This window comes from Pteropus alecto, unplaced genomic scaffold, assembly GCF_000325575.1.
Source record: "Pteropus alecto unplaced genomic scaffold, ASM32557v1 scaffold66, whole genome shotgun sequence".
NCBI lineage: Eukaryota > Metazoa > Chordata > Mammalia > Chiroptera > Pteropodidae > Pteropus > Pteropus alecto.
The window spans coordinates 1,623,625-1,651,521 of NW_006438869.1; the positions used below are offsets into that span (position 1 = coordinate 1,623,625).

General features: G+C 42.3%; 1 protein-coding gene across 2 annotated transcripts in view; it reads right to left on the reverse strand.

The window, feature by feature from the left end:
- Positions 1-27,897, reverse strand: part of CTNND2 (catenin delta 2) — a 651,480-nt gene that overhangs the window by 172,807 nt on the left and 450,776 nt on the right. For both annotated transcript variants that reach the window (XM_006915865.1, XM_006915864.1), the window contains one exon: positions 21,178-21,391. In XM_006915865.1, the coding sequence (XP_006915927.1) occupies positions 21,178-21,391 (214 nt within the window). The remainder of the gene's footprint in view (positions 1-21,177; positions 21,392-27,897) is intronic.

Consider the following 27,897-nt stretch of genomic DNA (forward strand, 5'->3'; position numbering starts at 1 on the left):
TGTAAACCTTAGTCTCCTGACCCCTACATTTCACTTTTAATGGCATTTTTGAATTCGTTTGTTTTCTATAACTAATTCTTCTTTTTAAAAGCCAGGTGACAGCTGCCTTTGTCATTTCCCACGGATATGACTCCTCTACCCTGTGTCCTAGTAGGAACGAGCTTCAACACTTATAAACAGAATGTGTAAAAAGCTTTGGGAACCGGTAGCCAACAGACATACACATTGTCGACAGTGGATATTAACATGTACACACTATTTCCATGGAAACTCTTTTCTCTGTTGCCAGGGCATGGAGCTCTCCATCCGCTCAGGTAAGTATACCCGCCGCACTGTGTTTGCAGGTTGAGGGCGGTCGCATTGATGGGGCTGAGGGGCAGGATGAAGTCATGGAACGAGCTCCTACTCACCTGGCTAGTAATTCCTGCCCTTTCTCCACACCAGGCTATTCCGTGAAGTCCAACTTGCAATAATGGGAACTCAGGATCCAGTAACTTCCTAACTGGAATCTGTTGTCATGATTCGGGTTCACTATTTCTAGTTTAAAATACCACAGCATTTCTAGCTTGGAATACAAAAACCTAAGTGTTCTCACTACCACTGTTTATCCCAAACCAGGCTATTTATTCCAATCCATCATGTCATCACTGTCAGATTAATGTTTCTATGTTGCAGCAGAAATTAATGTCACTGCCTGACTTAACAACCATCTACTCATCCCCATCACCAACAGATTTAAGAACAAATGACATACCAGAGAGAAAATGATGTAATGAAAGACCCAGGTAGTAAGGTGTGCTGTTATGTTTTTCCCAGGTTTCTTATATAAATCGTTAATAAGAGTAAGGATAATAACATTAAAATATAACCTCTCTTCTGGGGTCTGAGGTCCAGGTTCACAAGCCTGTGATCAAATATGATACACAGACAGAGTTCTATAGGATGGGTATTAGATCCTTTAGCTAACCTCGACAAATCCCAAAGCACTTGGATTTTCAGGGAGAGCTATCTAAGTCGAAGTTATGGGGTGTCAAGAAGAGAGTGGGTTACAGATATTCTGTGCCTTAGACTCAAGGGCTATCCTTGAGCTTTTGTTTCTAGATATAAAGGTAGCAAAACTGATATTCCATTTAAAATTAGTGGCAGTTGATTTGCAGTTTCCTACTAACTCTGTCCACAATATGGTGATATTTAACAAACTCTCTGCAGTCAGAACTCACATTGTTATTAAGAAAAACAGCAAAAAAATTCTTGCTATCTGGAAGGATCTAAAGCACTCATTAAAGTGTACAAATCAGTTGCATTTGTACACTCATTAAAGTGTACAAATCAGTTGTATCCGCTGCGTTCCCAATGCTGTACAATCACCACCTCTATCTAGTTCCAAAACACTACTTATTCACTACTTATTTGAGACTCTAGAATTTTTTTAACAGAAAAATTAATCAAAATATACATACAAATATGTGTACAAAATATATGCACTGCAAATGATTAAGAACAGCCTTTACCTATCATCCCCTGGAGATTAAAAAATATATTTAGGGGACATGAGGTTTTGAGGGGGTATCATTTCTTGTGGTCTTGCTCAGAGCTACCAGATATACAACATTCCCTCATGAAACTACATAAAATTTACTATTGGATGGAAATGTTTATATTATCCATTTAAAGTCTGAAAAATATCTTGCAGAAACAACTTTTGTGATTTTTAATATTCAGTTGTTTTTTATGTCAGTAATTACACAGCACTGTCGATAATTTTTTCGGGTGAGTTATGGTTTGTGACGATTAAATCACATCATTAGGTGGAAAGTATCCTCAATTCTATGACAGAAAAAATATGTATCAATTACTTCAAAAACTCGGTTTAGTTGTTTGTACCAGATAAATGTCTATAAAGAAACACCTGAATTCTCAGTAGCTACTGGTATGGTGATGATAACGGTGGTGGAGATGGTGAAGGTAATAAAGTAGAAAAGGAAGAGTTGAAAACGACGCAAAGTTGGCCTGGAATTCAAGATAGGTTTATATTGTTTGAGATGGAAATGACATCTCTCATTGCCCTTTCCAATCCTTATGACAGTGTTCGGGTATGTTCTACAGAGACGTAAACATACTGTAACCCAGGACATGTCACGCAGCAAGCTCCCATTACGAAATCAAGGGCAGACAGGTGGTTGGCAAGTAGTAATGCGCCTGCCACTGCTCTGCTCTTCCCCTCATAGACTGGAAGGAGAACAGAGGAGTGGTAATTAGCTGAGGAGTGTGTGACACCTAGACATACAGCTCAGTAAGGGGGAAATGGGAACGGACTTTCGGACAAATTAATCCAGGAGGGATTCATTGTGCTGCAACTATGTGCTGGGTTGAGTAACATAGAGAAAAAGATGACTACGACACTGTCCCTGCCACCAAGGAGCTCATGAGTTGATGTTGACAAAAGAGGGAGATAATATCTGCTTCATAGCGAGAATGAAAAGCCGGTCACATCGACACTGGTAGGAGGAGTACGAAGCCTCCCAGTGGAAGACGGAACCGACGAAATGAAGGAAGGACAGATGAGCAGGCCTGGGATAGAGGAGAGGAGGCAGTGGAGCCTTGTAAAATCTTGCAGTTTTTAAAAAGAAGGTAAAATTAGAAATTTATAGTATAAAGATTTTTGTCGTTAAAATTTATTAGACCCAGAGGTACCACAACATTTAATCATTTCAACCTGGAAAAAAATATTATTGTAATCAATTTAATGTACAAGAAGACAAACACAATATATAGAGGATCTTATATTTAAATTTAGCCTTTAGAAAAATGTATGTCTTAAAAAAATAAAGAAATACCTATGTCTTACTGGCCCTTTTTAGGCTATGTAAGTACAATAGGTCACAGCTCAAAAATTCTTATTTAAAATGATCTCCCAGAGATAGCTCAAATATTTTACAATTATTTATTAATTATGGAGTTGGTATGTTGAGTAATAAGCAATCATTCATAGCTTGATTAAAATTTCTCAATTTTAGTTGGCCACATTTTCCTGCATGGAAACATTTCAAGATAAATCACGTGACCATTTCTCTTTAAAGATAAAAGTAGAGCACTGTACTATATTTCCTAAAGCGAGACTATCATTTAAAATAAGAACTATGTCTTTAAATATACATATTTACATATACATAATACCTATAACATCTCTAAATCTTTTTACAAAGAAATGCTTTGTTATAGGAGACATAGTTTTAAAAAAATCATATTCTGACCTTTACTTCCAGAAGTTAGTAAGTTTGAGGTCTGAGGATATTTCATCTAATTTATGCCCTCATATTAAAGGCTTAAATTATTCCCGGAATAGGTAAATCTGACTAATCTCCCTCTCTCTCTCTCTCTCATGTCTGTCTGTCTGTCTGTCTATCTACCTATCTACCTATGTATCTATCTACCATCTATCTATGTAATTGGCATGGTGAAAGCATGTATTTGTATTCTAAGTTGATTTTGTTTAAACAAGGAAGAACTTTGGGTTTGGGATATATGATGTTATCCCTTTAATGTTTCCTTCTCATTCCAATGTGGGGATAATGACAGTGACACACTTTCACTTGCTGAAAATAATGAACTAAGTAAGGACTTTGCTCTTTGAGGAAATAACTTGTGATACTGAGCTTCATAGAAAGAAGGCTGAACATAAGGGCACTGATCCTGTAGCCAGCAGACAAAGTAGGATAATGTGGACTTAAAATGTAACACATTCGTTATGAAGGTAGAATAATAAATTAACATTTAAAGCATTGGAAGAAAAAAGGTAACTGACTGGTTGTGAACTCACTTTTGAATTTTACACACTGAAGCATAAATGATGTGTGTGTGTTCATGAATGGTAGAGCCTTTGCATCATGGTGCCTGCAAGGTGGTGGGCTGATCTGTCAATGTCCCCGCCCCCAAGGCAGGTAACACCAGTCCCTGCCCATTGCTGCCCGAGGGCTCAGCTGGGCGGGACTTTCTTGGTCCTGCTACTCCAGGGCAAACGTGGAAATGTGAGCTGGCTCCTCGGGGAACCAAGGTGAAATATGCACAGTTGGATATAAATGGATATAAATTGGCAACTGCCATAAAGGGTTCCCGTGGAGCAAGGATGCCGGCTCGAGTCTGGGCTGACACTTCTGATCACTGTGGAGTTCAGACGGGACGTGCACTCCTGGCAGCCTGGACACGTGGGGCTGGCAGAGCCTGTTATAAGGGGGCCCCGGGAGGTTCTAGGGAAGAACTCTAGCCTTGGGCACCATGGGGAGCGGGACATACCTGGAGAGGTAGGGCGAGCAGGGCAGTGACCGACAAGCGGGGTGGGAAAGCCTCCAATGACAGAGCTGATCCGAGTGAAAACCAGCCACCAGGAAGCCGAGCAGGATGTGGTAATGGGTGTGGCCTCGGGGACCAGGGTGGGAGCCATTACTTGAATCTGTCCTCAGCCCCGCAACCAGAAAGGCACCAGGGAAAGATGGAAAAAAGCTACTTTTGTAATGTTTGGGGCACACGCGGCTGGCTCTGTCTCCGAGGACAAACTCTGATGCAAAGGGCCGTGCCTGTTCTTCCTCTCTGGGCTACAAACAGCTTCCTGGGGGCTCAGGGCAGACACCTGGAGGGGTGCTTTGCCAGAGAGCAGCCGGTGAGACCATGACAAGCAGCAGAGCGGTGCACACCACGCTCAGGGGAGCGGGGGTGACCAGCGGGGGGTGGGGGGTGGAGGGTGGAGGAAGAACTGCAAAGCCTGGTGGGCGCGCCATAAACGTTGCTGCTAAGACTAGTGTAGAAGACAGATACACAAAAGAAGCTGGGAACAGCAGTCTTAACGGAGCACCGTGCCCGGCAGTGTGGCAGACAGGGCTGCGTGAGGGACTTAAATGTGCGACAAAGCCAGGAACTCCTCGCGTTTGAGTGTGCGAGCATGCGTGACGGCGTGCATGTGCCAGCACGTGCATGTCTGTGTGGGCACACCTGCACTGCACAGGCTTGCTTGTGTGTGTGTGTGCACGCATGCCTATGTGTGCATGTGCACGCCTGGGAGTACACATGCTTGAGTGCGCGTGTTAGCGTCCTTCATTTTGGGGAGGAGAGAGCTGGCATTTTAAGATGATCTTCTTTGCCTTCAGCCTCTCTCTTCCCCTATTGAGGTCTAGGTAACTACTCTTCCTTGACCGACAGGTGCCCTCAAAGCTCTTACTGTGGATGGCTGCCCCCAACTTCCGCCTTGGGACGCAGCAGAAGCAGCCAGTTAGAGGGGAGGCACAATGCCATGAGTAGCTGTGGGCTGGAGTCCTTGAAAATTTCCCATCAGACAGACTTTCTGTGGCCTAACGATTTGTTAAGGAGCAATCTGCATAGATATAGCTGTTTCCATAGCAACACAAATAGCATTATGTTACGTCGCAGCCCTAACAGACGCTTTAGCAAAGCTACCTAGAGATGGTGAGGGGATCCCTGGAGGTAAATGGGCTTTTACTAAAAGGCTGGTGTCAGGAAGTTCATGGTCAAACTGTAAAGAGGCATTTCTTTCCTTTCACTGACTGTGTGCCTTTAAAGCAGACCGAGGCCGAGCTTCTGGGAGAGTTCTCGTTCTGGGATTACACGACCATTTTTTCTTTCCAATCCCATTTTCATCAGGTTCAAGTTAAAAATACCTAGTCATGCTCAATGCGAAGTTTATATATGACAATAAAAATTCACATCTGTGCGTTTACACTCCAATAACCAAGTTAATAGCAAGGGCAGTTTTGCAGAAAATTGTTAAACTGACGAACCGCTTGAAAATCCTAAATGGTCCATGTTCATCTCATAACCACGACTGTGTGTTAAACACAAACTTCTACTTCCTGTTAATTTCACAAGGTGTTAGGAAGTCTCCTGGCAAAGGCATTGCAGGTTCGGCAAATTGATCCCATCCTGCCCGTACATGTCCTTGATGTGGGACGCATGGGATCGGGTGTGTGTAAGTGGTGACACAGGTCAGAAAACGCCCACAGGACCAAGGCAAAGAGGACAGCGTCTCAGCTCACCCCCTACGTGGGAAAGTTCCCTGACGCCGAGGTTACGCTGACAAAGAAAAGCAACTGTGTTTAGTTTTCTTGTCTCTCTGTCTCTGTCTCTGTCTCTCTCTCTCTCAACGCGTTCTATTCTTTCATTGCCCTGAGCTGGCTTGGAGCCAATATAAAATTAAATGTCTGCTCCACCCAGACTATAAAAATCACTGAAAAACCCAACAAAGTGCTAAAGCAAAGAGAAAACTTCTGCGGTTAATATCCAAGACCTCTCTGTATTAATAAAAGTTTTCTGGCTGCTCAGAATCCATATTTCTCAGCCTTAGACTTACTTTCAAATGTATTACTACCTCTTGCTAAATTTAGAGGAAAGAATTTTGAATTAAGAATAAAAAGATAGAGGAGGATGATTTTTAACCGAAAGAAATTCTCAACATAAAATATGAAAAATGGAAGTAGCCTTTTTACTACTGATCCTTATGGATGGAAAATGTGGTGAAGTGTTAGATATACAGAATGTCCTCGACTTAAAATGGGGTTACGTCCTGACAAACCCCATCGAAATTGAAAATATCCTAAGTCCAGAGTGCATTTAAATACCTAACCTATCGCGCATCGTAGCTTAGCCTCGTCGGCCTTAAAGGTGCCCAGAACACGAAACCCAAAAGCACGTGGGTAACACAGTATGCTGTAGGTGTTGGTGGTTTGCCCTTGGGGTTGTGGCTACCTCAGGGCTGTGGTGTCCCAACAGGGTACAGTGACACACACCGCTAGCCTGGGAGAAGATCTAAACTCAAAACTTGAACTACGGTCTCCACGGAACGTGAAGTCGAAAAATCGTTAAGCTGAGCCACTGCAAGTCAGGGGCCGCCTGTGTCTGCAAACTGGTTCAGAGCACGTGTCCATGTGTGTTTTTGGTTATAACTACAGAGGTAAGTTTCAGAAACTATATTTGTGAACAGAGCAGGTATGCCATTCGAAAACGGAACTGAGTTTGCGAATTAAAATCCATTTTCTCAAAAAAAAAAAAAAAGAAAATCCAACATGCATAAAACCAAATAAAATGCAGGCCAAGTGGCTCTTTTAGCTGATGTGTATCATTAAGTCCTAAATGTGTTTGTTAGGGGACTCTGCTGTAAGTGAAGGATGGCAGACTTTTATGCTCAAGTTTCCACGTTTTCAAAATTGTTATTTGAAAAAAAAAATACCCAAACTTTTAAGTTAGGCAACTGCCCTTTACACAGCAAATTAATTCTTGCTTATGACTATTGTGAATTAACAGTAATATGCATGTTTTTTTTCTCATAGAGAAGAGAACAATGTGGAGAATCTGGAAGTAACCCTAGCAAATATCTGTGTGAAGCAAATCAAGTTATGCAGAGAATTATCAAGCATCATCCTCGTGATTCCCTCCCCATAAAGGGTGCTTGGCTTCTAGAAGGAAACTAGATTAAAACCATGATGGAGAGAGAACAGCAGAAGTGCCTGAAGGAGGCAGCGTTAGGCGTTAGGCGAAGGTCCGTCGGCGGGGATACGGGGCCCGCTGTGTGTGGAGCGTGTGCCCAGGTGTGCTCATGCTCAGCCATGTATGCATAGGAGCGACGCGGTTACATCCAGGTGTGCTCATGCTCAGCCATGTATGCATAGGAGCGACGCGGTTCCATCCAGGTGTGCGCATGCTCAGGCATGTATGCATAGGAGCGACGTGGTTACATTCATGCTTCCTAGAGAGGAAGCGATTCTAGGCGGATGTGTGGGGAATTCTCCCCACCATTAGATGAAAGCCAAACTCGTGTCCATCTTCAAAACCCTTTACAGACATTACTTTCTTCATTACGTCTTTCTTGAACTCCTTGACTGAGAATTCTCTTTCCTTCTCTAAGCTCTGCTGGCCTTTTCTCATCCCTAGTCTACAGAAGTTATCCCTGTGGTGGGGAGGAGAGTCCGCCACCCCCTAATATGCCTTTGGGGAGACTTGACTATTTGAAGCTGGTTATGTTTAAGTAGCAAAAGACTCAGCAAGAAACTGTGATCTTCCCCCTAACTGCTAAAACAATTTAGACAGAGGACCCGCTCAAGGAAGAGGGTATCATCCCAGACAACTACAGCTCAGTATGAACTGGTGTGTGACAGCCAGGGAGGAACCTAGCAAGGCCCCTTTGATCAAAGTCCTCTCTGTGTCCCATCGTTAAAGGTGGCCCAGCAAACATTCACTTACCAAAATTTACTCTTCCATCTCCCTGCACACTGCCTCCCTGTCCTTCGATGTTCCCAGCCCCACTTACTTAGCTCCAGATGGCACAGAAGCCTTAAGTGACCAATGTGTCCTCAGGTCTCCTATTCCACGCACCCCCGCATGTACATTCGTATTAAATTCGGCTATTTTCTCTTGTTCACAGCTCATGTCAATTTGATGATTAGCCCAGACAGAAGAACTTAGAAAGATGGGAGGAAAATGATTCTTTCTACCCGACACATGTGTAGCTTCTCTCCGCTTCTCTCTCACTTGTCTGACAACTCCCTGGGGACAGAGCTCATGTCTATCTCGTTTTTATATTGTACACCGTCCACTGCACTTTGCACACAGCATTGCTCGGGCATATGTTAGAGAACATAGGAGAGAAACGAGGCGGGAAGGCTAGCTGCTAAGGACGGTGTCCTCATTCCTCTGGAATTACAGGTCTCTCTCTATGATACAGGTCCATGCTACGTTAAGAAATCATTTCAGAGATACTTCTCCTGGGCATTCCCTTGGAAGGACACCTCGCTGTTGGCATACAGCTGCTGTGATGGCAAATATACCATTAGTCACTACAGGCAGTCCACTGGGAGGGTGATCCCCAAGAAAAACAGTTAAACTCTTGCAGAACAAAGCTGAAGCTCCTCCCCTGCCAGGCTGAATGTCGTCCTCAAAGGAACAACCAGGAAGGAAGTTTATTTTGAACATTTCATCAGGAATAACAAATAAAAACATCTGTTGGAAAGGGAAGCAGGTGTTGGGCAGGAGACGCAGACTTTCTTTAATGCTCCCTTTCCCTCTAGGATCCACTCGGAGTTTCCATATTGTGTTTGTTAACACTAGTTAATGTAATTTTTGTGGTAATTGTAGAGCAAATAGAGCAAACTCTCAGATATAATTAGGGAAAAGTGTTTCTAATTAACTGGTAACTCGTGAGTCACAAAGTAGAGCCACAAATCAGTTATGCATTGTCAGACCTAACAAGTAAAATGGGCTGCACGTTTCCATCGGGCAAATAATTGAAACAGAACAAGATGCTCTTGGCAATATACTCCTTTGAACCTGCACGACATTTCGGCACATTATGAAACTTAATCGTAGGAAAGCACAGGTTTGCTTCACGTCACCAGCTCCAGGGATGGAGGAGATAAAAAACAGAGGCACCCTCAAAAAGTCTAGGAGCACCCGATGAGACTCTGCGTGAAATGGCGACACTCACACAGAATGCTCAGTGGGCGTACGGAGGTTCTGCTGAAACCCCGGGAGGTTCGGTAGGGAAGCAGAGACCTACGAGAGTCGCAAGCCCCACCCACTTAGCAGGACCATGCACAACAGCTGCTCACTGCTGGCTGTCAGTTCAGGGGCTGTAACAGGCAATTTCTGCTACATTTGCTAGAGGTCGGTCTGCTTTTTCTCTCTCATATGAGCAAGCACACTGGAAAAGAGGCAATCTCAAATTCATTCTAATCTGCGAAAATGATAAATGAGCCACAAATGTTTTGGATAATTTAGCTAGTGTTCTTAAATGATTTTGGCATCTCTCATAACCTGTTCATACCTCTTAACCCTCCACCACTTGGCTGCCCACCATGGTAATTGTTGGCTTGGAGAGTGTAGAAAGGGACATTTTGCAAATATGCATGATCATGAGAACTGGCAGAGGGTCCTGGTGAAAATGCAGATTCCCAGGCTGTTACCATAGAGATTTGGGGCCCAGAAATCTGGATTTGACTAGGGGAATTGGGAAATCACTGGTGTAAGGCAGATCGGCTATGGGAACGGGACTGTGGAGTGTGCCACACAGCAGCTGTACACATTTAAAGACCCCACCTTTAAATCTGGCCTCAGGAGACTGCTGGGCATAGTGAGGGCACCCAGCACGATGGTGGGTAAGTGGTGGGTGTCAGCAATGTTTGTTTATTCCTTCTTGAGAAACAAGAATGCAGAGAATACCTCGGTTCTCAGCTTAGGCACATTGGGGAGCAGTAAGAATGTAAAACACAGGACATAATGTGACACAGCAGCTCTAGAAACATTTACCGGTGTCCTACTCTGTGACACGTGTCATGAAGGAGGGTTGATTACACAGTCAACAAGTTTATATCTTACCATAACATGAACTAGCATAAATGACAATTCCTTTAAAAACCCCGTATCAAAATGTCTTGCTTACTGGAACGTAGGTGCCACCGTCTTGGGTCATTAATAAGAAAGCCATACCCTAGGGAAGGTTGATCTGTGACTGGACGGAGGCTGGAACACCTCACCTCCATACTTCACTTACGGGAGAGAGGAAGGAACCTCCATCCGCGTTAACGCACCACTATTTGGGTCTTTTCTTTAAGGCGAGCTTCGTTCTCATCTCTTTCCAATCTTCTTAGCCGGCTCTCTTTTTCATCATCTCCCTTGCCACTCCCTGAAACTGCAGGTTTACTGTCCGTCTGAAAGGAACCTCCATCCGTGTTAACGCACCATTATTCGGGTCTTTTCTTTAAGGCGAGCTTCATTCCCGTCTCTTTCCAATCCCTTAGCCGGCTCTCTTTTTCATCATCTCCCTCGCCACTCCCTGAAACTGCAGGTTTACTGTCCGTCTTGTCCACCGCATCCTGAGCCCCACAAGCGCAGGTCTCTGTGTTTAAGCTTGAAGCATTCCGCTAATGGATCCTGAAATCACCCTTAACACCTGAGATAGCTCAGTGGTTTTTACACAAATCAACTGAAGTCCAAGACCCCTCCCAACGATGCTCCTTCTCTCTCTGTTCCTGCACCTGGCTCCCTGGTTCACGGGCGTCACCACCTTGGCCATTAGGAAGAGCGCTGTACTGTAGGGATCACGGATAGCTGGAAGGAACCTGGGTATTCACCTCTGTACCCCAGGTGCCTAAACCTCACTGTCACACAGTAGACACTCAACAGACATTTAATAAATGAATGAATTTGACCCACAGCCTACAGAGCTCGTTCAGTCTCCAGGACTAAGAGCAGGGTGGGCAGGAAGTTGATAGTATGAATTTCCTAATTTGATCAGACTCCGACTGGGTGGAGAGGAAATCAGGAATCAGACGAACGTTGAGGATTGTAAGTTTTAGCCCTTTGCATTTGCAGATAACTGGACTGTCTGCTACAGAGAGATAACCCTAACGTGGTTAAAATGACAGGGGATAAGAGCAGATGACTCTATAAAGAACGCATGAGATGCACTGCTAGTCAAGAGATGAGCTGGAGACAAGAAAGAGAATAAGCACCAACGGTGCTCTCTCATCCCCTTCTGGGATCCATCAGAATGAACAGCAATGTGCCGCTGGGGAACGACTCTTTCACAGGCCTGCTGTTTCCTTCCTGGAGATGGAACACAATCAAGGTAACAACCTAGGCCTCTCCTACCCCCTCATTCTTCCCTTTTCCCGGCCTGCTGTTTCCTTCCTGGAGATGGAACACAATCAAGGTAACAACCTAGGCCTCTCCTACCCCCTCATTCTTCCCTTGGGACGAGGAGGAACTTATCCAAGTAATCAGTGGGTACATACGCTCGGCGCAGCTCTGTCCTTGCTCTTCTTGGGAATGAGCTCTGAGGGCTGGGAGCCTGGGGTGCCGGGGGTGCGGGCAGTGTGTGTGCACCCCTGCTGGTTGGCTGTCTTACCTTCTGGGTGTGCAGTAGCAGTGGATGCAGCTCGCCAGCTGCCACCACTTCTATTTCAGGTTTGCCAAGACCTGGGCAAAGGGCATCAGCTTCTGCATGTCTCTCATGTGGCCAATATGCAGCCAATGAGAGGCAGAAGAGGGTGCCAGTCTGTCCTCATGGCTGCTCCCCCTGCTTCCTACCCAGCTTCTCTTCGTGATATCTGCCTGCTGCTCTATGTCAAGTCCAGGCCCAGCACCAGACACAGAGGCAAACCTTCCTCAGACTTCTTCACTAGCTCCTACTGCAGGGTTGGGGCTCATCCCGACAAGAAATCCCCTTTCCCCTACCACTCATGCTGCTCCCGCTTCTCTGGTCAAACCCTGGCTGATGTGCCTGGTCACAGGGTCGCCTTCACGGCCGGTTTCTAAATGGTGCAAGATGGCAGCAATGTCTACGATTCCTCTCTCCCAAAAAGTGGACAATACACATGGATGGGTTTGTCCTCCTTTCAACTGGTGAATGCATTCTACCAAAATTAACCTGCTGGGAATTTTTTTTCCTCATTCAATTTAAGTTCAGATTGCAGACTCTGGGAGCCAGGCACCATCAGACCGGCCTCACCTGACTAAGTTCGAGGAGAGCTTCATTTACTTATCTTTCCTCCAATACTGTGGCTGGCAGAATAATGGTCTTAAAAAAAAGTCCATGTACTAATCCCTGGAACCTGGGAATAAGTTACCTCATAGGGCAAAAGTGACTTTGAAGACATAATTTAAGGACATTAAGATGAGGAGATTATCCTGGAGATTCTTTTCAATGATGTAGGTGGGCCCAGACTAATCACAGGAGTCTTTAAAAGCAGAGAACCTTTCTTGGTGGCAGACAGAGGGAAATGTAACTATGGAAGACTTAACAGAAATGCAATGTTGTTGGCTCTGAAGACAGCGGAAGTGGGTCGCCACTCAAAGAACGGCCTCTAGAAGCTGGAAAAGGCAAGGCCTATCCCCTAAAGTCTTCGGAAAGGACACAGCTCTGTTGACACCTGCTTTTAGCCTATCGAGACTTGTATTTAACTTCTAACCTCCAAAACTGGAAGATAATAAATTTGTATTATTTTAAGCAGCTAAATTTGTGGAAATTTGTTGTAGCAGCAACAGATAACCGATACGGCCTTCACTGAGTGGCTGCCATGGCTTCGACTAGGACTGATCTTTGGGTACACACCTGTGTCTGGGATAACTGTTCTTAAGGCATGGGATGGCTTCTTTTCTAAAGGTGATGGGCGTGGGCCAGGGTTTAAACCCTTGAACAGTGAGATGATTGGGAGTTGACTCTGAAATAATGTATCTTCTGAGGCCCTGAAAGTATGGCATCAATTCTAGTACAAGGCAATCCTGCTTTCTGAAGAAACCAGGCCTCAAAGTCGCACGGAGAACCCTTCCGGCAGAGACTGTGCAGAATAAAAAAAGGTGGAGAAGATGATTTTTATGCTTTAGTTAACTTAAGAATTGCAGACTTTGAACTTCAACACATAATGGCAAGAGATATTGATTTTTAGACTTTAATTCCCTTGAATTTTAATGTCTTTGGATTTCAACATGAAAGTGGATTTAAACTTTGATTTGTAATCTCTCCTTGGAAATTTGATATTTGGTGGGTTTACATTGAAATTCGAAGCATCTCTACATTGCTGACATTTTATTACTCTTGTATCTCTATTTATTTTTGCCTTTATGGTGCAGTTTAATCTTATTTCAGAACCTCTGATATGCTATATTGGACAACAGGGCTGGAAATTATTTGGGATAAGAAATATATTTGGAATTTCATTTTAAATCTTGGGAACACGATGAACCTGGACTTGATTTAAATAATGTTCCATTTCTGTACCTCTTGGTTTAATTTACAAAATGCCTACTGGGACTCCCAGGCCATCACCAAAAAGCCCCACAAAGATGGAGGGAAGGCTATCTTGACAAAAGGCTTAGATCCTGCTTTGGAGAGATGATCCAGCCCTCTGGGTGAGCATAGTAAATAAGATAAGAGTGGAAAACAGGCTGGAAGATGTTAGTGGGAAAAATATTTCCCCTCTGTTCCAATGTCTACTTCCATGAAGGGTGTTTAATTAATGTTATACTTCTTTGGAAATAGTAAGCCTATTCCAGACTTCTTTGGAAATAGTAAGCCTATTCTTGGCTAACCAACCTAAAGTAATGCCTCCAACACGGTTTCTATCAGCAATGGAGATAATATTTAGTAATATTTACACTTCCTCTTATCAATCAAACTGTTCGGAATGCATGCAGGGAAGATGTTCTTTATTAGGGACAAAATAGAGTGAAAAAGAGAATGGAAGGAGTAATTCAGCAGACGAGAAATTCCATCACATTTCTGCACATTGCAAAACAGACGGAGGTGAGTGGGCAGGTGAAGTAGTGGGGACGCCAGCACAGCCCAGGATATGCACAGAGGGGACTCTGTCCTGATGACCCAATGAGGTGGCCAACTGTCTTGGTGGAACCCTAGGAAAGATTCACGCTCAGCGAAGGCAGGCATATGAGATATAGAAATGAGAAAGGCTACATACAAAAGGGTGACTGATGGAAGGAAGCAGTCACCTGCCCTCTCATGTTCCATTACCGTCTAGGTGGAGAGAACACCCAGCTGCTAGAAAATTACTGACCCCTCCCTCCAGGCCAGACAAAGCAACAAAACAAACAGCTCAGAAAAATATTCTCCAAAGAGGTTGACTGCACTGAGGGAGAGCTAAAAAGCTAATGTGGATATCTGAGCCTCAGAGCAAAGCCCTCCTTATTATGATACAAACAGAAAACAAATAGAAAAAAATGACAACAGATAAAAGTGAGATGATTCATGATAAAGAGAAAAGAAAAATTCCTTAGTTCTAAATAATTTCCTTAGAGAAATTCAAGAACAGTTTATAGTCAATAAATAATAGAGGTTATTAAAAAATAACACAGATTTCTTAGAGTATTAAAATAACAATAATTAATAAAAATATTTCCTTAGATCTGTGCCAACAAAGATGCCTCATATATAGGTTGAAGGAAATGTTGGATATTGGAATGTATGATAAAAAGGCAAAGAGCTCCAAGTTACATAAGAAAATATAAGAGAGAAAAAAATTCAAGCATTTCAAAATCTGACTAATAATAATTCCAGAAAGAGGACACAGACAATGAATGAATTTTAAACAAAAATAACAAGGCACTTTTCTAACACCGAAGGTCATGACTCTTTAAATTAGACGTGTCCAATACCAATAAATATTTTAAAGGCACAGACCTAGATATATCGTCATAGGCTTTTACAGTACCAAGAATAAAGTTAAATTATAAAAAATATTCATTAAAAATAATTTTCTATCCATCCATCTCCAGTAAATATCAATCGCGTATGAAGACTTAATACTAACATTTTCAGAATTTCATCTTCTAAGCACCTTCTTTTTTTGTTTGTTTTAGGAACTTATAAGAGAGTAAACCTAAATGAGAAGAGCATGGAATCTAGGAGACAGAAGTTCTAACCCAGGAGACCTGCGCAGTAGGTCTTGAGAGCGATCATCCAAATCTGCCCCAAAGACAGAGGATTCTGGTAGTGAGATCTTTGGAAAGCCAGGAACTTAATGATGATTGAAATCATGGACAAAGTTGAGTTGGTGAGCATCGTAGTTGATGGAGGATCCACCCGGATATGATGCTAGAAATCTACTCCTTTGATAAGAATCACCGATGGCCCCATGCAAGAGGGCTGGGCTTGTAGGGTACCGCACAGATTTCCTCTACCACCATAATGCAAAGGCTCACCTCTTGCTTTCAACTTCTTGAATCGAGCTATAGAAAACTTTGGAAGATTGACTATGGCTACAAGATAGATTGCAAATATAGTCATCCCTGACAATGCAAAAGTCAAGTACGATGACAGAGGTTGTGAATGAGAAGGGTGGAAACACAGGAGCACTCATAGCCTTATCTTACAAAACAGTAAGAGTTAATGTCTGTGTTAGATGGAAGAAATGGAGGCCGGATTTCGAGTTATTGAGTAAATGTGTAGAAGGACCAAGGATAATGAACCCATCATTTTGGTAAGAAGGAGAAGATGACATGAGTGAAGAAAATGAGAAAAATCCTCCTCCGTCATAATAGAAAGTCAGCATGAAAAGCCTATGATCATTGATTTAGATAGAGTGAAATAAGCAGATTACTTAAAGACATGGGACAACCATGAGAAAACTAAAAAACAGAGCAGAACAAAGCAAAAGTTAAAGCCGAATGCCTCTTAGGGATCTGGGCAGAGGACAGATGAGGCAGGGAAATATTGTTTTCATTATAAGCATTTAAATACTATTTTATTTTTTGACCATATATATCTATTACTTTGGAAAAAAAGTCTAAAAAGACAATACACTTAATTATCACCCTTGCTGCTTCCAATCCTTCACAAGCAGTTGCTTTAAGAAGACGCATTACGAAATCAGGCCAACAGGGTCCTCTTTATTTTAAACGCAGCCGCACTATTAAACTCTCAGGGATCTGCATTTACTTGCATCGCTTTGTTTCCCTGACCAACGAATGTGTCTGCTCCTCTCCGGGAAAGGTGAGCGACAGTCTGGTTTTGGGTCTGTGTTAGTTTCCTGGGGCTGCTGTAACAGAGTACCACAGACTGAGTGACTTAGACAATAGAACTTCAGAAATGAATCGTCTCATGCTTCCGGAGACTAGAAGTCCAAGATCAAGGTGTCAGCACGCTTGGATCCTTCTGACGACTGTGGGGAGAATCCATTCCACGCCTCCCTCTGAGCTTCCGCTGGTTTGCTGCCAATCCTTGGTGTTCCTTATCTCACAGAACATCACTTTACCTCCGCCTGCATCTTCACATGGCGTTCTCCCTGTGTGTGTATCTGTGCTCAAATTTCCCCTTTTCATAAGGACACCAGACTTATCTGATTAAAGCTCCATCCTATTCTAACATCCTAACTTAACTAATCACAACGGAGTCACATTTTGAGTGATTACAGGTTAGGACATCAACATATGAAGTTTTGCGGGGACATAACTCAATTGATCACAGAGCCCTTTGGAGACTGGGCATTAAATCAACTGACTTAATACTACTAAGTAAAATACTTAAACTGAGGCCTGTCTCCTTCATTAAAAAGAAAGACCGTGTGGTTCTGCTGGGCATAAGATCAAAGAATCCACTCTGCTCTGGGAGAATCAGAACTCTTAGTGACACTTGCTTTCCACCAAAATAAAACTTATTTATTAAGTTTTATAGTTCAATAAAACCTGTTTTATTATGATTTGTAAAGCATTCTGAAAACTTTAGTTGGGTATTTCAAAATTTAGGTTGATTATTTCCATATTTACAGAGTGAAATATTATATTAGTCAAGCCCAGAGGACATGTAGCATTTCTAATCGATGTTTATTTGCTTCGGAGCATTTCGAGTAATGGCTAGCATATAATGGCTTCGACTGGATTTAAATAAAATTCTGCTCATCGTCTCACAGTAATTACTGCACAGGAAGAAAATTATTTATCGCAAGGCCTGATGAGCAGTTGCAGAAGACGGTCTGCTGTGACGAGGCAGCAGTGCAAACAGGCAGCTGTTTTTCATGCACGAGGGCGTTGAATTTAGTAAATGCATGTTAATACCCCGACTTTAACATTTTATTATTGTTTGCCAAGAAACACTCAGTAAATAATTTAAAGATCGGCAAGATCGTTTCTTTCCTTTCGTCTTTTATTGCTTACGATTTGGTGTTCTAGATCCTTCTGGATATATAACTTAGCTCTGATCTAAAATCTGGTTTATAGACATGCTTTATTTTTTTTAAATCACTAAAATAGTTCTTTTAAATATACAAACTGTTGTAGTTTGTAAATATATAGAGAGCAATTGAAAGGGTAATATCCCCTACAATTTTTTTTCACATTTGTTTTCATGCATCAACCAACAGGCAGGAAGAAAGATGGAGCAGAAAAACTCCTGTGTATTAGTGGGGGGTCCTGTCATGACCTGAGTCTCACTCCTTGCTGAGCTCTGTATGAATTCCACTGAAGAATTACGAGGGAAGTAAAAGCCATGTTTGTTACTTTCAAATCAGGGTTTTATTTAACTCGTGCATGACTAATCTAATTACAAAAACGATCTGATGAGGGGCCTTGTGACCACAGAGGTGAAGCGAGCCTTTTTACTTGTACACTCTACCGTCCAGGGCCAGTGACCCCCTTGCCACTCTTCTTGTTAAGTTTCCAAAATGTGGACAGGTTTGTCAGGGATGCCCCTTCTTAATATCTAGCTGCCAGGAATGCATGGGTGGGACAATTCGGAATAGGGACCCCAGCCGTCACAGTGGGCGCTGGCGTAAGCATCAACGTGGCTGTGCCGGTGTAGGCAACTGAAGTCCAACCTTGTGCATGCAGATGTCTGAGGCTTAGCGCACACCTGAGCCCTAGACATTCGAGAGCACTCGAGAAACGGCAGCTAAGGAATGAATGAACCACCTGGACTCACACGGAAAGGCTCACTGTACTCAAGAGAGTTCACCAGACTTTAGAGACAGTCTCAGGAGTGGAAAGAAAATAACAGGTAAAAGAAATGGAGCATCTGATGGCCTTGAGGTTAGAGTAGGGTAGCTGTTCTAAAACGGTGGATTCCCAAAGCTCTGGAGGAGCTAAAAAAGTCCAAGCTTTCGCAGCTCACTTTGGCAGGTGACCGTGGGCTGGTGCTGAAAACACACAAGACTCTCTAAGGTTCCTTGAGGTGTATTCGTTTGCCTCTGTTTCCTTTTGCAGCAGGCAGTGCGATCACCTTTGTCTGGATTTGCATCGCTGATGCTGTGCCTAAACAGAAGTTGGCAGAGCCTCCTGGGAATTTCTCGGTACCCTCAGTCTTCTGCCAGCACGGCTATTTAGAATGCTTTGTCGCTACAGACTGGCTTCCTTCTGTGCTAGAATGGTCTCACGGGTGCTCACTTCCTATTTCTTTTCTAGAGTGGGAGCTCGACCAAGGTGTTTGTTGTTTTTCGATCGTATCCATCATGGCCACTCCAGAAACCATGAGCTTCGGCCCATCAAAATGTTCTGACAATGTGATCTTTGAAAAAGGTCGACTTCAGGCCTGAAGTTCAGCCAAGCACAACAACACCCTGCCTCTGGAAAGGCAGAAAATATGTACTGAAGTAGCAATTGCTGTCCCTCTGAACAGATTTGGCGGTGACAGCTTAAGTGGCGTCATGGCAGAAGACAGCATTTCCTCTTAGAGAGGAAGAGGACAGAGTCTTGGGCACCAGCCCATGCTGATGGCCATGACATGACATTGGGTACAAACCTCTTCTTCTTCTCAAAAGGAGCAGAATAAGAGGCATACATACTCTCTGTGGATCAAGGACTAGCATCTTCCTACAGCCAGCGTTTCCACAGGAATGAAAACCGCTTGACATTCTAAAGAGTTTATCTGCCTCTGATATCTCCAAATGAGGCTCACGTAGAAATTTTTGATGTTTCCAGGTGCATACAATCAGTGGCACCCAGCATTGGTCAGAAGCAGGGCTAGGGCAATGGAATAGCCGACTGTCGGTTCCTTCGTACTGGCTTCACAGATCGGAGGCACCAGGTCTGTGCAGGGGTCGCTGTCATGGGGCAGAGGCAGTGCTGCCATCTCTTTTCTGGTTTAAGCTATCAATCATCTCGACCTTTTGCACGTGGCCAAGTTTCCTTGGCAAGGAGATAAGCCACAACAGAGGTCTGTGCTTCTAGACGAAGGTTTTGTGTTGGAGCAAATAGGAATTTTGGTAAAATCCAATTCTTCTCAAGTCGTGAAATTGATGCAAACGGCACAAGGTGTTCTTTTAGTTCTGTTGGCTTCGCATGTCCCTTGGCAAGGCCTTCACGCACAGAAGGTCCATGATGTTTGTTTTCCGCCACAGGCACTGAGTCCTTTCTCTTGCAGACACAGCCCACGAAAATAAAGATGGTTGGCCACAGACGCAAAGGCAGGGTACATGTCCAGTTAATTAACTCACCCCAAAACTATCCTACACACCACAACATACGCATGCTCACAGTTTTAACCTCCTCTGGCCCACGCCATCCCATGTTAGTTTAGTGCAACACATTTCCTTAATAACGTTGCAACCCTTAACAACTAATTTTTCTTCACAAAGAGAATTCTTCAGTTAGAGAAAGAAAAAAGCAAAAGAAAAAACAACAGGTCTGGTACTAATTCAGAGTGTGAAAAAGACATAACGGTATCTAAAAGGCTGTAAATTTAAGGAAATGTGCTGACACTGGGAATCTCGACCCAAGAATCAACACGTAGTTATGACTCTAGCTTGAGTGATGAGTTTCCTTAAATAAACAGTCACATAGACTTCCTCAGCATAGCTACAGGGAAATCCTAGAGTCGAGGCAGGTCAGAGAGTGAACTTTGCAACCCACTTGCCAGATACTTGCTTGAATGGGGTACCTGGGTGAACCCCAAACCAAAGAGCACCTAGGACAGCGATATATACAATCGAGAAGAGTAACCTGCAATCCTATACCGAGGCCACTAATGTCTTTAGCTCTCCAACAAGTAAAATTGCACATTTAAAAAGTGAGGGGTGACAGTGCATGGCTCACGCTTACTGTGTCCATACGTATTCCAAGAAAGGTATGTGTTAAATGCTTTACATGCTCTCATGGGTCTATGACGTGGTTATTTATAATGATCTTCATTTTACGACACTCACAAGCTCTACGCTCATGGAAAGACTTTCTTTCACATTCACTTCTGAAAAGTTCCTTGATATGTAATACCACATAACCAGGGGACTTCGTGGGCATGGCTATTTTACTCAAGAGATGAACTGTTAAGTAAGATAAGCTGTCTGTTGTTAAGCAGAGTATAAACCAGAATATATACTTAATCAACAATAACTCAGATACTTTGTCATTTGATCGATTAACGTCATTCTAACAATGGCCCGTGGGTATTATAAAGATGCTGCAACTCCTTCTAAATCAAATGACAAAGACTGAAGTATGGTCGCGGGATTTCAGTGTGGGTATTGTGTATTAGATTCTAATTACTTAATGTGCTCATTCCGTGTGTGTCGCACTTGCTGTGCCCTTGCTTGTTTCATCGTTTGCAAACACACCCTGGAACTGCCTGTGTCGTTGGCCCCGTGCGGGGCCTGAACCCTAGCACTTGGTTAGCGCATCTGCTGCCGGAGAATGGGAAACCGAGCTTGAGTCAGCCGTGCTGGGAAGAAGGGCTCTAACCTGTGACCAGCTCCCGGATCTCCAGGTCGGCGGTCTTGCGGAGCAACCTCACCAGCGCTGGGATGCCACCGCAGTTTTTCAGGGCGATTTTGTTGTCATCGTTGGCTTTCCCATACACCAAGTTTCTCAAGGCTCCGCAGGCACTACGGTGGACTTCCGTCATCCGATGGTCCAGCAGGTCCACCAGGAGCTGGATGCCTCCTTGTCTCCTTATCTGAAAGAGCAAAGGACACACTCTGTGCCTTAGAGAAGAAGCTTTCACTACTTAAACCAGAACAGGTTTTTTTTTTTTCACAGGAAGTAGTTAATTAATCGCACTGACCTGAATTAAGGCACAGGAAGGGGAGGGAAAGCACGTGCTCGTTCTCCTGGATTTTATTGCCTCTACTTGCTTTACGACTCTACTGATAAAAATCCAAATGCATTTCCTTGCAAGCTAAGGAATTCGGAAAGGTGATTTTAGCTTCCTAATGGGTGTCTCAGACATTTTTTCTCTATAAAAAATATGCCGTACACTAATGGCATGAAGCAGATGGAGGACCAGAAGAATGCCTATCATTCCTAAGACTTATCAAATTTAACCACTGTTTTAAAGGGCTGCAGGATTGATGTACACAATGTTAAAATTATGCTTAATAGGGACATGCTCCCAACATTTCAAAGGAAGCAGAAGCTAAATAAGAAACCAGAAGAACAACACATGGATTTTCACCCGAGATGACCTGGAAAATAAAGTCACTCGCCATAAGCGCTCGTCAGAACACTAGCACATAGGTATGTTGCGCTTAATTTAGGTATTTGATTAATAACAACAAAATCACATTAAATGTTGGTGCTCGTTTTACTCAAAGAAAATTTTGATTTTTTTGGTAAGTGAATTAAAAAACAAAAAACACCTTGCCACATGTTCCTACATGTGTGTTCTTCCTGTCTAATTTTTAGATTTGTCTAATTTTCACATACAAACCATTTTGTGGAGTCTTCATTACCAAAGCACTATTTGAACATTTCTTCATTTATATGAAAAAAATAACACAATTCGTTCAGTAACATTATTTTATTTTTTTAACTTTAACATCCCTCGGGATTGAAGAATTGTAACTTGGCATGAAAGAACATAATTTGACACCTTCCCTACTTAGTTTTCTTCTTCGAGAAAACTCACGCATCCCATGGATGTGCCTGGACACATGGCTAAGTCCTGGAACTCTTTCGAAGATGCTTGAATGCCACTTGCTCTATGAGGCTGCTCCAACCACACTATTTAAAACCACAATCAGAACCATACCCGCTCCCCAATCCAGCATTCATGTTTTACCTTCATCTGTGATAGGATTCTTCACAGTGCTTGCCACGTTCTGATTTCTTTATTATGTTTATTGTTATTGTCCATCTTCTGCTACAATGTATGATCTTGGAGGGAAAGTCCCTTTGTTTCGTCAACTGATAAACCCCTATCCATACCCCAAGTTCAAGGCCAGACACTTCGTAGATGTTCAATAAATGCTTGTTGAGTGAATGGAGAGAGACAGTATATTACTCATTACAGTAGTGTTTCTCAGATTAGCTAACGCTCCGCTTTTCAAAATTGAGTAATAGCCCTCTTTAAAGGGAATAAAAAACCTTGTGAACAGCTAGAAATATCTCCTAGGGGCTACATGTAGCAGCTTTTCTGGAACCAGATTACAAATAAAATGAGGGTATGTGTCATTCCCATAAGGTGGGCCATCTGACAATTCAGACACGCCTGTAGAACTTATCATTGACAATATGAAAACAGAAAAAGCTGAAGCCCTCATAGAACTCGCGGACTCTTACGTCCCTGATCTGGAAAGCACGGATGTGGTGTTTTGCGTAGTTTACTTCCCCTGAGAACAGGACCAGGGAATAAAGAGGGATGGCACAGGGGGTCGGGGCCATCAAAGGCGTTAACTTCTCTGCGGTGCCTGAGCAGCGGTGGCAAGAGCATCTGGGGAAGCCGCCTGAAAGGGGTTATTGGGTCGATTAAAAAAAGCGAGAAAGGACCCCAAAACAACTTTTTCACAACTCAGTTTTCCCCAGGGCCTGCTTGGCATCCACGCAAGAGAGATGAAGTCTGTCTCACTAAATGCACGTGTTCCACACAAACTTCTGGGTTCTAACCACGTCAACCTCCTTGTATAAGTGAAATATCCTTCAGAAAGGGTATTCTACTTGTACGAAAAGGTTAAACGACGAACGTCATTTTCTCTGGGTTTGCATGTGTGTACTTTGCAATTCTCCAGGTTTATTTTCGTAATGATGAAACCATTAAAAAGAGGTAACAAAGCCATTCTTACAGTTAACCAATTGGTTCTCTATCAAAAGCAGATGGTATAATAAATCTATTTTATCTATACATCTGTATTTATGTTAGCTCTACCGTACATTATAGTTACTATTCCCAACTCATGATAATATACTTCTCATTCATATGACCTAATGAATTATGCTATTAAAATATTATTCCAAAGCATTAACAGGGAAAATGAATTCAAAACACATAAATGCGATATCAATTCTTAATGGTATAATACGAACACAACATGTTCAGTGTGACCCTAATTAATGCCATATGTCCAAACTTATAATGAAATTTTAAGTTCTATGTTCATCTATTTTTAGAGAAGCACAGATAAGACGATAAACTTTTTTTTTTCTGCTCTTACTTTTGAGGGTCACCGGATCATCAACATTAAAAACTTGTTTTCTCGGGGTTGAATTTTATCTAAGCATATGACAATCCCACCTTTCTATCATACTAATCTCCTGCAGGTCTGCACACACACTATTTGACAGTAGGAAATTTACTCTATTTGACATTTCGTGAAAATACGTGCAAGGCCTCGGTATCCTGTTATTTACATCAAGAACTTCTAGTTAGTCCTGTAGCCTAAAATAAATACCTACTATCTACAAAGGTGGACGGTGTTTAAATATTTCAAGGCTTCCCTGGATGTCCGTGCTGACAGTCACTCTCTCTCGCTTCTCCAGGCTTGTATCCTTTTGGATTTTTCCAGTGAGGCTGGACAGCTGACCCAGGAGGGGCCGCTCTGTGGGACGATGGTTAGACTGCTTGTCTGGACTGCCTTTGTTTCTAGTAGCGAGTACTTGTTTTACAACTCACTGAGCAGATTATTTGAACTTGAACTTGGCTCATGGCAAATCTGTAACAACAATGGCTCTTTAGCAATTTAACATGAAAATGATCCTCATTTAAATGCAGAAGGAAATGAGGACACCGTTTCCTATCCTTATTTTTTAACTTTGTTGTGGACGTGTCAAGAGAGTCAGACTGAAGACACAAACAAGGAGAGGAATCTATTGGGGGAAAAAAGCACGGATTCACAAAATCAACTGAAAACCTTTCAGAATTAATGATAAGAGAATTCAGCAAAGTACAAGCTAAAAATTTTAAAAATGAAAAGCTTTATGAATATACATAAATCTATAGTTTACTTATATACTAAAAATAATCAGAATTTTAATAAAAAAAATTTCATTTAAAATAGCAATGTGGTACATAAAACACTAAGGCACTAAGCATAAGAATTAAGTAGTTCCTATATGAAGAAAGCTGCATAAATTCATCCAGATACTTAAAAGCAGATGTGAGTGAAAGCGGAAGGTACCACGTTCCTGAATGAGAAAATGCAGGATTGTAAAGATTTCCGTTGTGCCATGATTAATTTAAAAATCGAAGCAGTTCCAATTAAAACCCAACATATTTTAAAGTTGTTTTTGGACATCATGGTTCTCAAGTTCATCTAAAAGAATAAATGTAGGGGAAAAAAATCACAGAACGAAATGAAGTATGGAAGGCTGAATATGTCCTAAAGCACCAATAAATAGAACGATATGACAATAGGCCAAGAATCAACACAACAAAGAGATAGAAGAAAAATCTCAGAGAAATCCAGCCATCTACACCCCCTTAGGATATAGTCATGATGAAGTAGGGATTCGATACTGAGAATCAATGAAAACAGGCTCACCATGTGAGGGGGAAACGACATTTGATTTCTTCACATTTCCATAAAATAAATTCCAGATGGATTAGAAATGTAAATGTGAACAACAAAAAAGAATTCTAGGAGAACGAATCAATGAATATTTCTTACTGGGATAGAAAGACCTAAGGTTGATAATGAAGCCAGAAATCATAATGAAAAAGACTGAAAAACGTACACGCATCAGAAACGACCGTAGGTAGTGAGCGATAAACTGGGAAAAGTTTTGACAGTGAACGTGATTAGACAAACAGTTTATGTCCTTACTTTAGAGACACAGATGATATGACTGCCAATGTCACACAGCGGTGGGTGGCAGAGTCAAGACTCAAACCGAGGCTCAGAGTCTGTGCTCTGAACCCTTACAGCGCAGTGCCTCATTCTGCAGGCGTTTATCCGCAAACGGACCACGCGATGGTTTGCAGGTTGAGACCCTGTCACGTGGTATCACGCTGAACGTCTTTCGTCTTCCTTGCTTTCACTGCACAGCATCACGTTTGTGATATTTTATCCAAATCAATAGATGCAACAGTTGTTCATTTATTTTTCCGTCTGGGACGTGTTCCTCTGTAGGACCACACCACGATTTCCTTTTTGAGTCTCACGTTGATGGATATTTGGTTGTTTCCAGCATTCTGCTTATACAGGCAATGGTGCTGTGTACGTTTGCATGCACAATGAAAGAGTTTCTCCAGAACAGACACTTAGGACTGGTGGGTCTAGATTTTGCATATATCCAACTATATGGTGTGGCCCAAAAGGTCGTACTAATTTATTCCCAGTTCGGAGAGAGTAAGAGTCTCCTTGACCACACTTAGCATTGTTGACTTCTTTTATTTTTAACCAACCTATTGAATGCAAGATGATATCTCTTTTTAGTTTTAATTTGCATTTAGTTACTCGTAAGGTTAATTACTAGTAACCTTATTGCTAGTAAGGTGAAGTCTTTGAGTAAACTCTGCAACAAAGAGGTGTAGAATCTACTTAAATAAAATTAGTCTTTTACTGAGCAATATAAACAAAACAAGTCGTAAGTATAATGAAACACCTTGTTCATGAATCAGAGTGGATACTGAGAGGGCTAGGAATTCTCCAAAATGTACATACGGTTTTCAACACATTTTAATCAAAATTCAGAAGTTTTCTTCAACAAGACAGAATGATTCTAATTTCGTCTGTAATCTTAAGCAAGCAATAAAAACTAAGATCACTTTGATAAGGAGGAATACAAGTAAGGAATTACTGCATCTTATGAATAAGTATTACATAAAGCCTCAATAATTAAAACATTGGGATAATGATGCAGGAGTTGAGATGGCTTAGAAGGAAATGAGTAACGATCAACAGAGCCTAGTGTATTAAGGACTTAATGTGTGATAAAAAGAAAGATTACAAACCGATGTCGAAGGACTGAAATACATGGAAAGCTCTTAAGAGAGTTGACTCTCTATCGCGCACATTCCAAGAACTGAAGAATCGAGGATGCCAACTAAAGACAAAAATAATTATGTGAATATCTATATGATTTCAAGGATAAGCAGGGAGCCCTGCACACAAGCAAAACTGAAAATAACTTATTTCTAAAAATAATAATTGTATACAGATTATACAAAACAGGGTCTTGGTTTATCTTTCGTATTCTAGTTATGCTGATTTTAGAAGTTTAAATATTAGTTTAATACATCCTCATGGGGGTCACGCTGACATACTAAAGTTAGGATAAGTGTGCGTCTAAATTAGGGTTCAGGTTTTCACTTCCTTTCCTACCTTTCTCTTTTATTTCCTCCCACCCCTACACACAATGAAGCCAGCATATGACACAACATTGTTTTATATAAAGAATTTAAATCAAGATATAAGACCTAGTGAAAACAAATACTCTTCAAATTCAGGTCTTATTTTTTTTAACGTAATCAATCATCTCCTTTTAGATTATACCTACTTTCAGATTAACAATTACGAGTCTAATTTGTGGGTGGCGAAGCTAAGTGTATATATATTGTTCAACATCTCAAAGAGAATGTTAGAGGAGCACAAGTAAATTTTGGAAACACGAATCCCATAAAGGATTGAAAATTACTAAAACATGTCAGAATGAGGCATGCAAATATTGCCCCAAAGCTTTCGTTTTTTGTATGGACTGGATAATCTCTTATTTGACCGATGTTTACAGAGTGTCTTGTCAGGCGCTGGGCTCAGAAGTGAGATGGACGAAGCTCCTGCCTGTACGTGTGGATGAGTCAGACGCTGAAGAAACCAGAAAAGCAGCCAATAGGCCACTTCGATAGTGAAAAACAGAGGCAGTTTTATCTGGAGGAGGACCTAGAAATTTTCCGGGCATGATTCGGTATTCTACTCCTTAAAGAGGATCCGCTAAAGTGTGTAACTGAGCCTCTCAAAACCCGGATCCTCCTCCCTGCCGTGAGAGGGACCATAAGGAAGATACAGCAGAGAAAAAAAGGACAGAGGGTTTGGGAAGGTGATGGGGGTTCGGTCAGGGTACCACGGTCAGAGGACATCTGAACGGAAACCAAATGACATGAAGGGGTGATAGAGGGTCCCAAGGAGGAGCAAGGAAGCCAGTGTGGCTGGAACGGAGGGAAGGAGAGAAGAGATGAGAGCCGCTGGGAGGCGGTGAGGGATTGGCCTGGGAGATTCCAGTTACTAAAGGCATTCGGGTTTGCACCGAGGA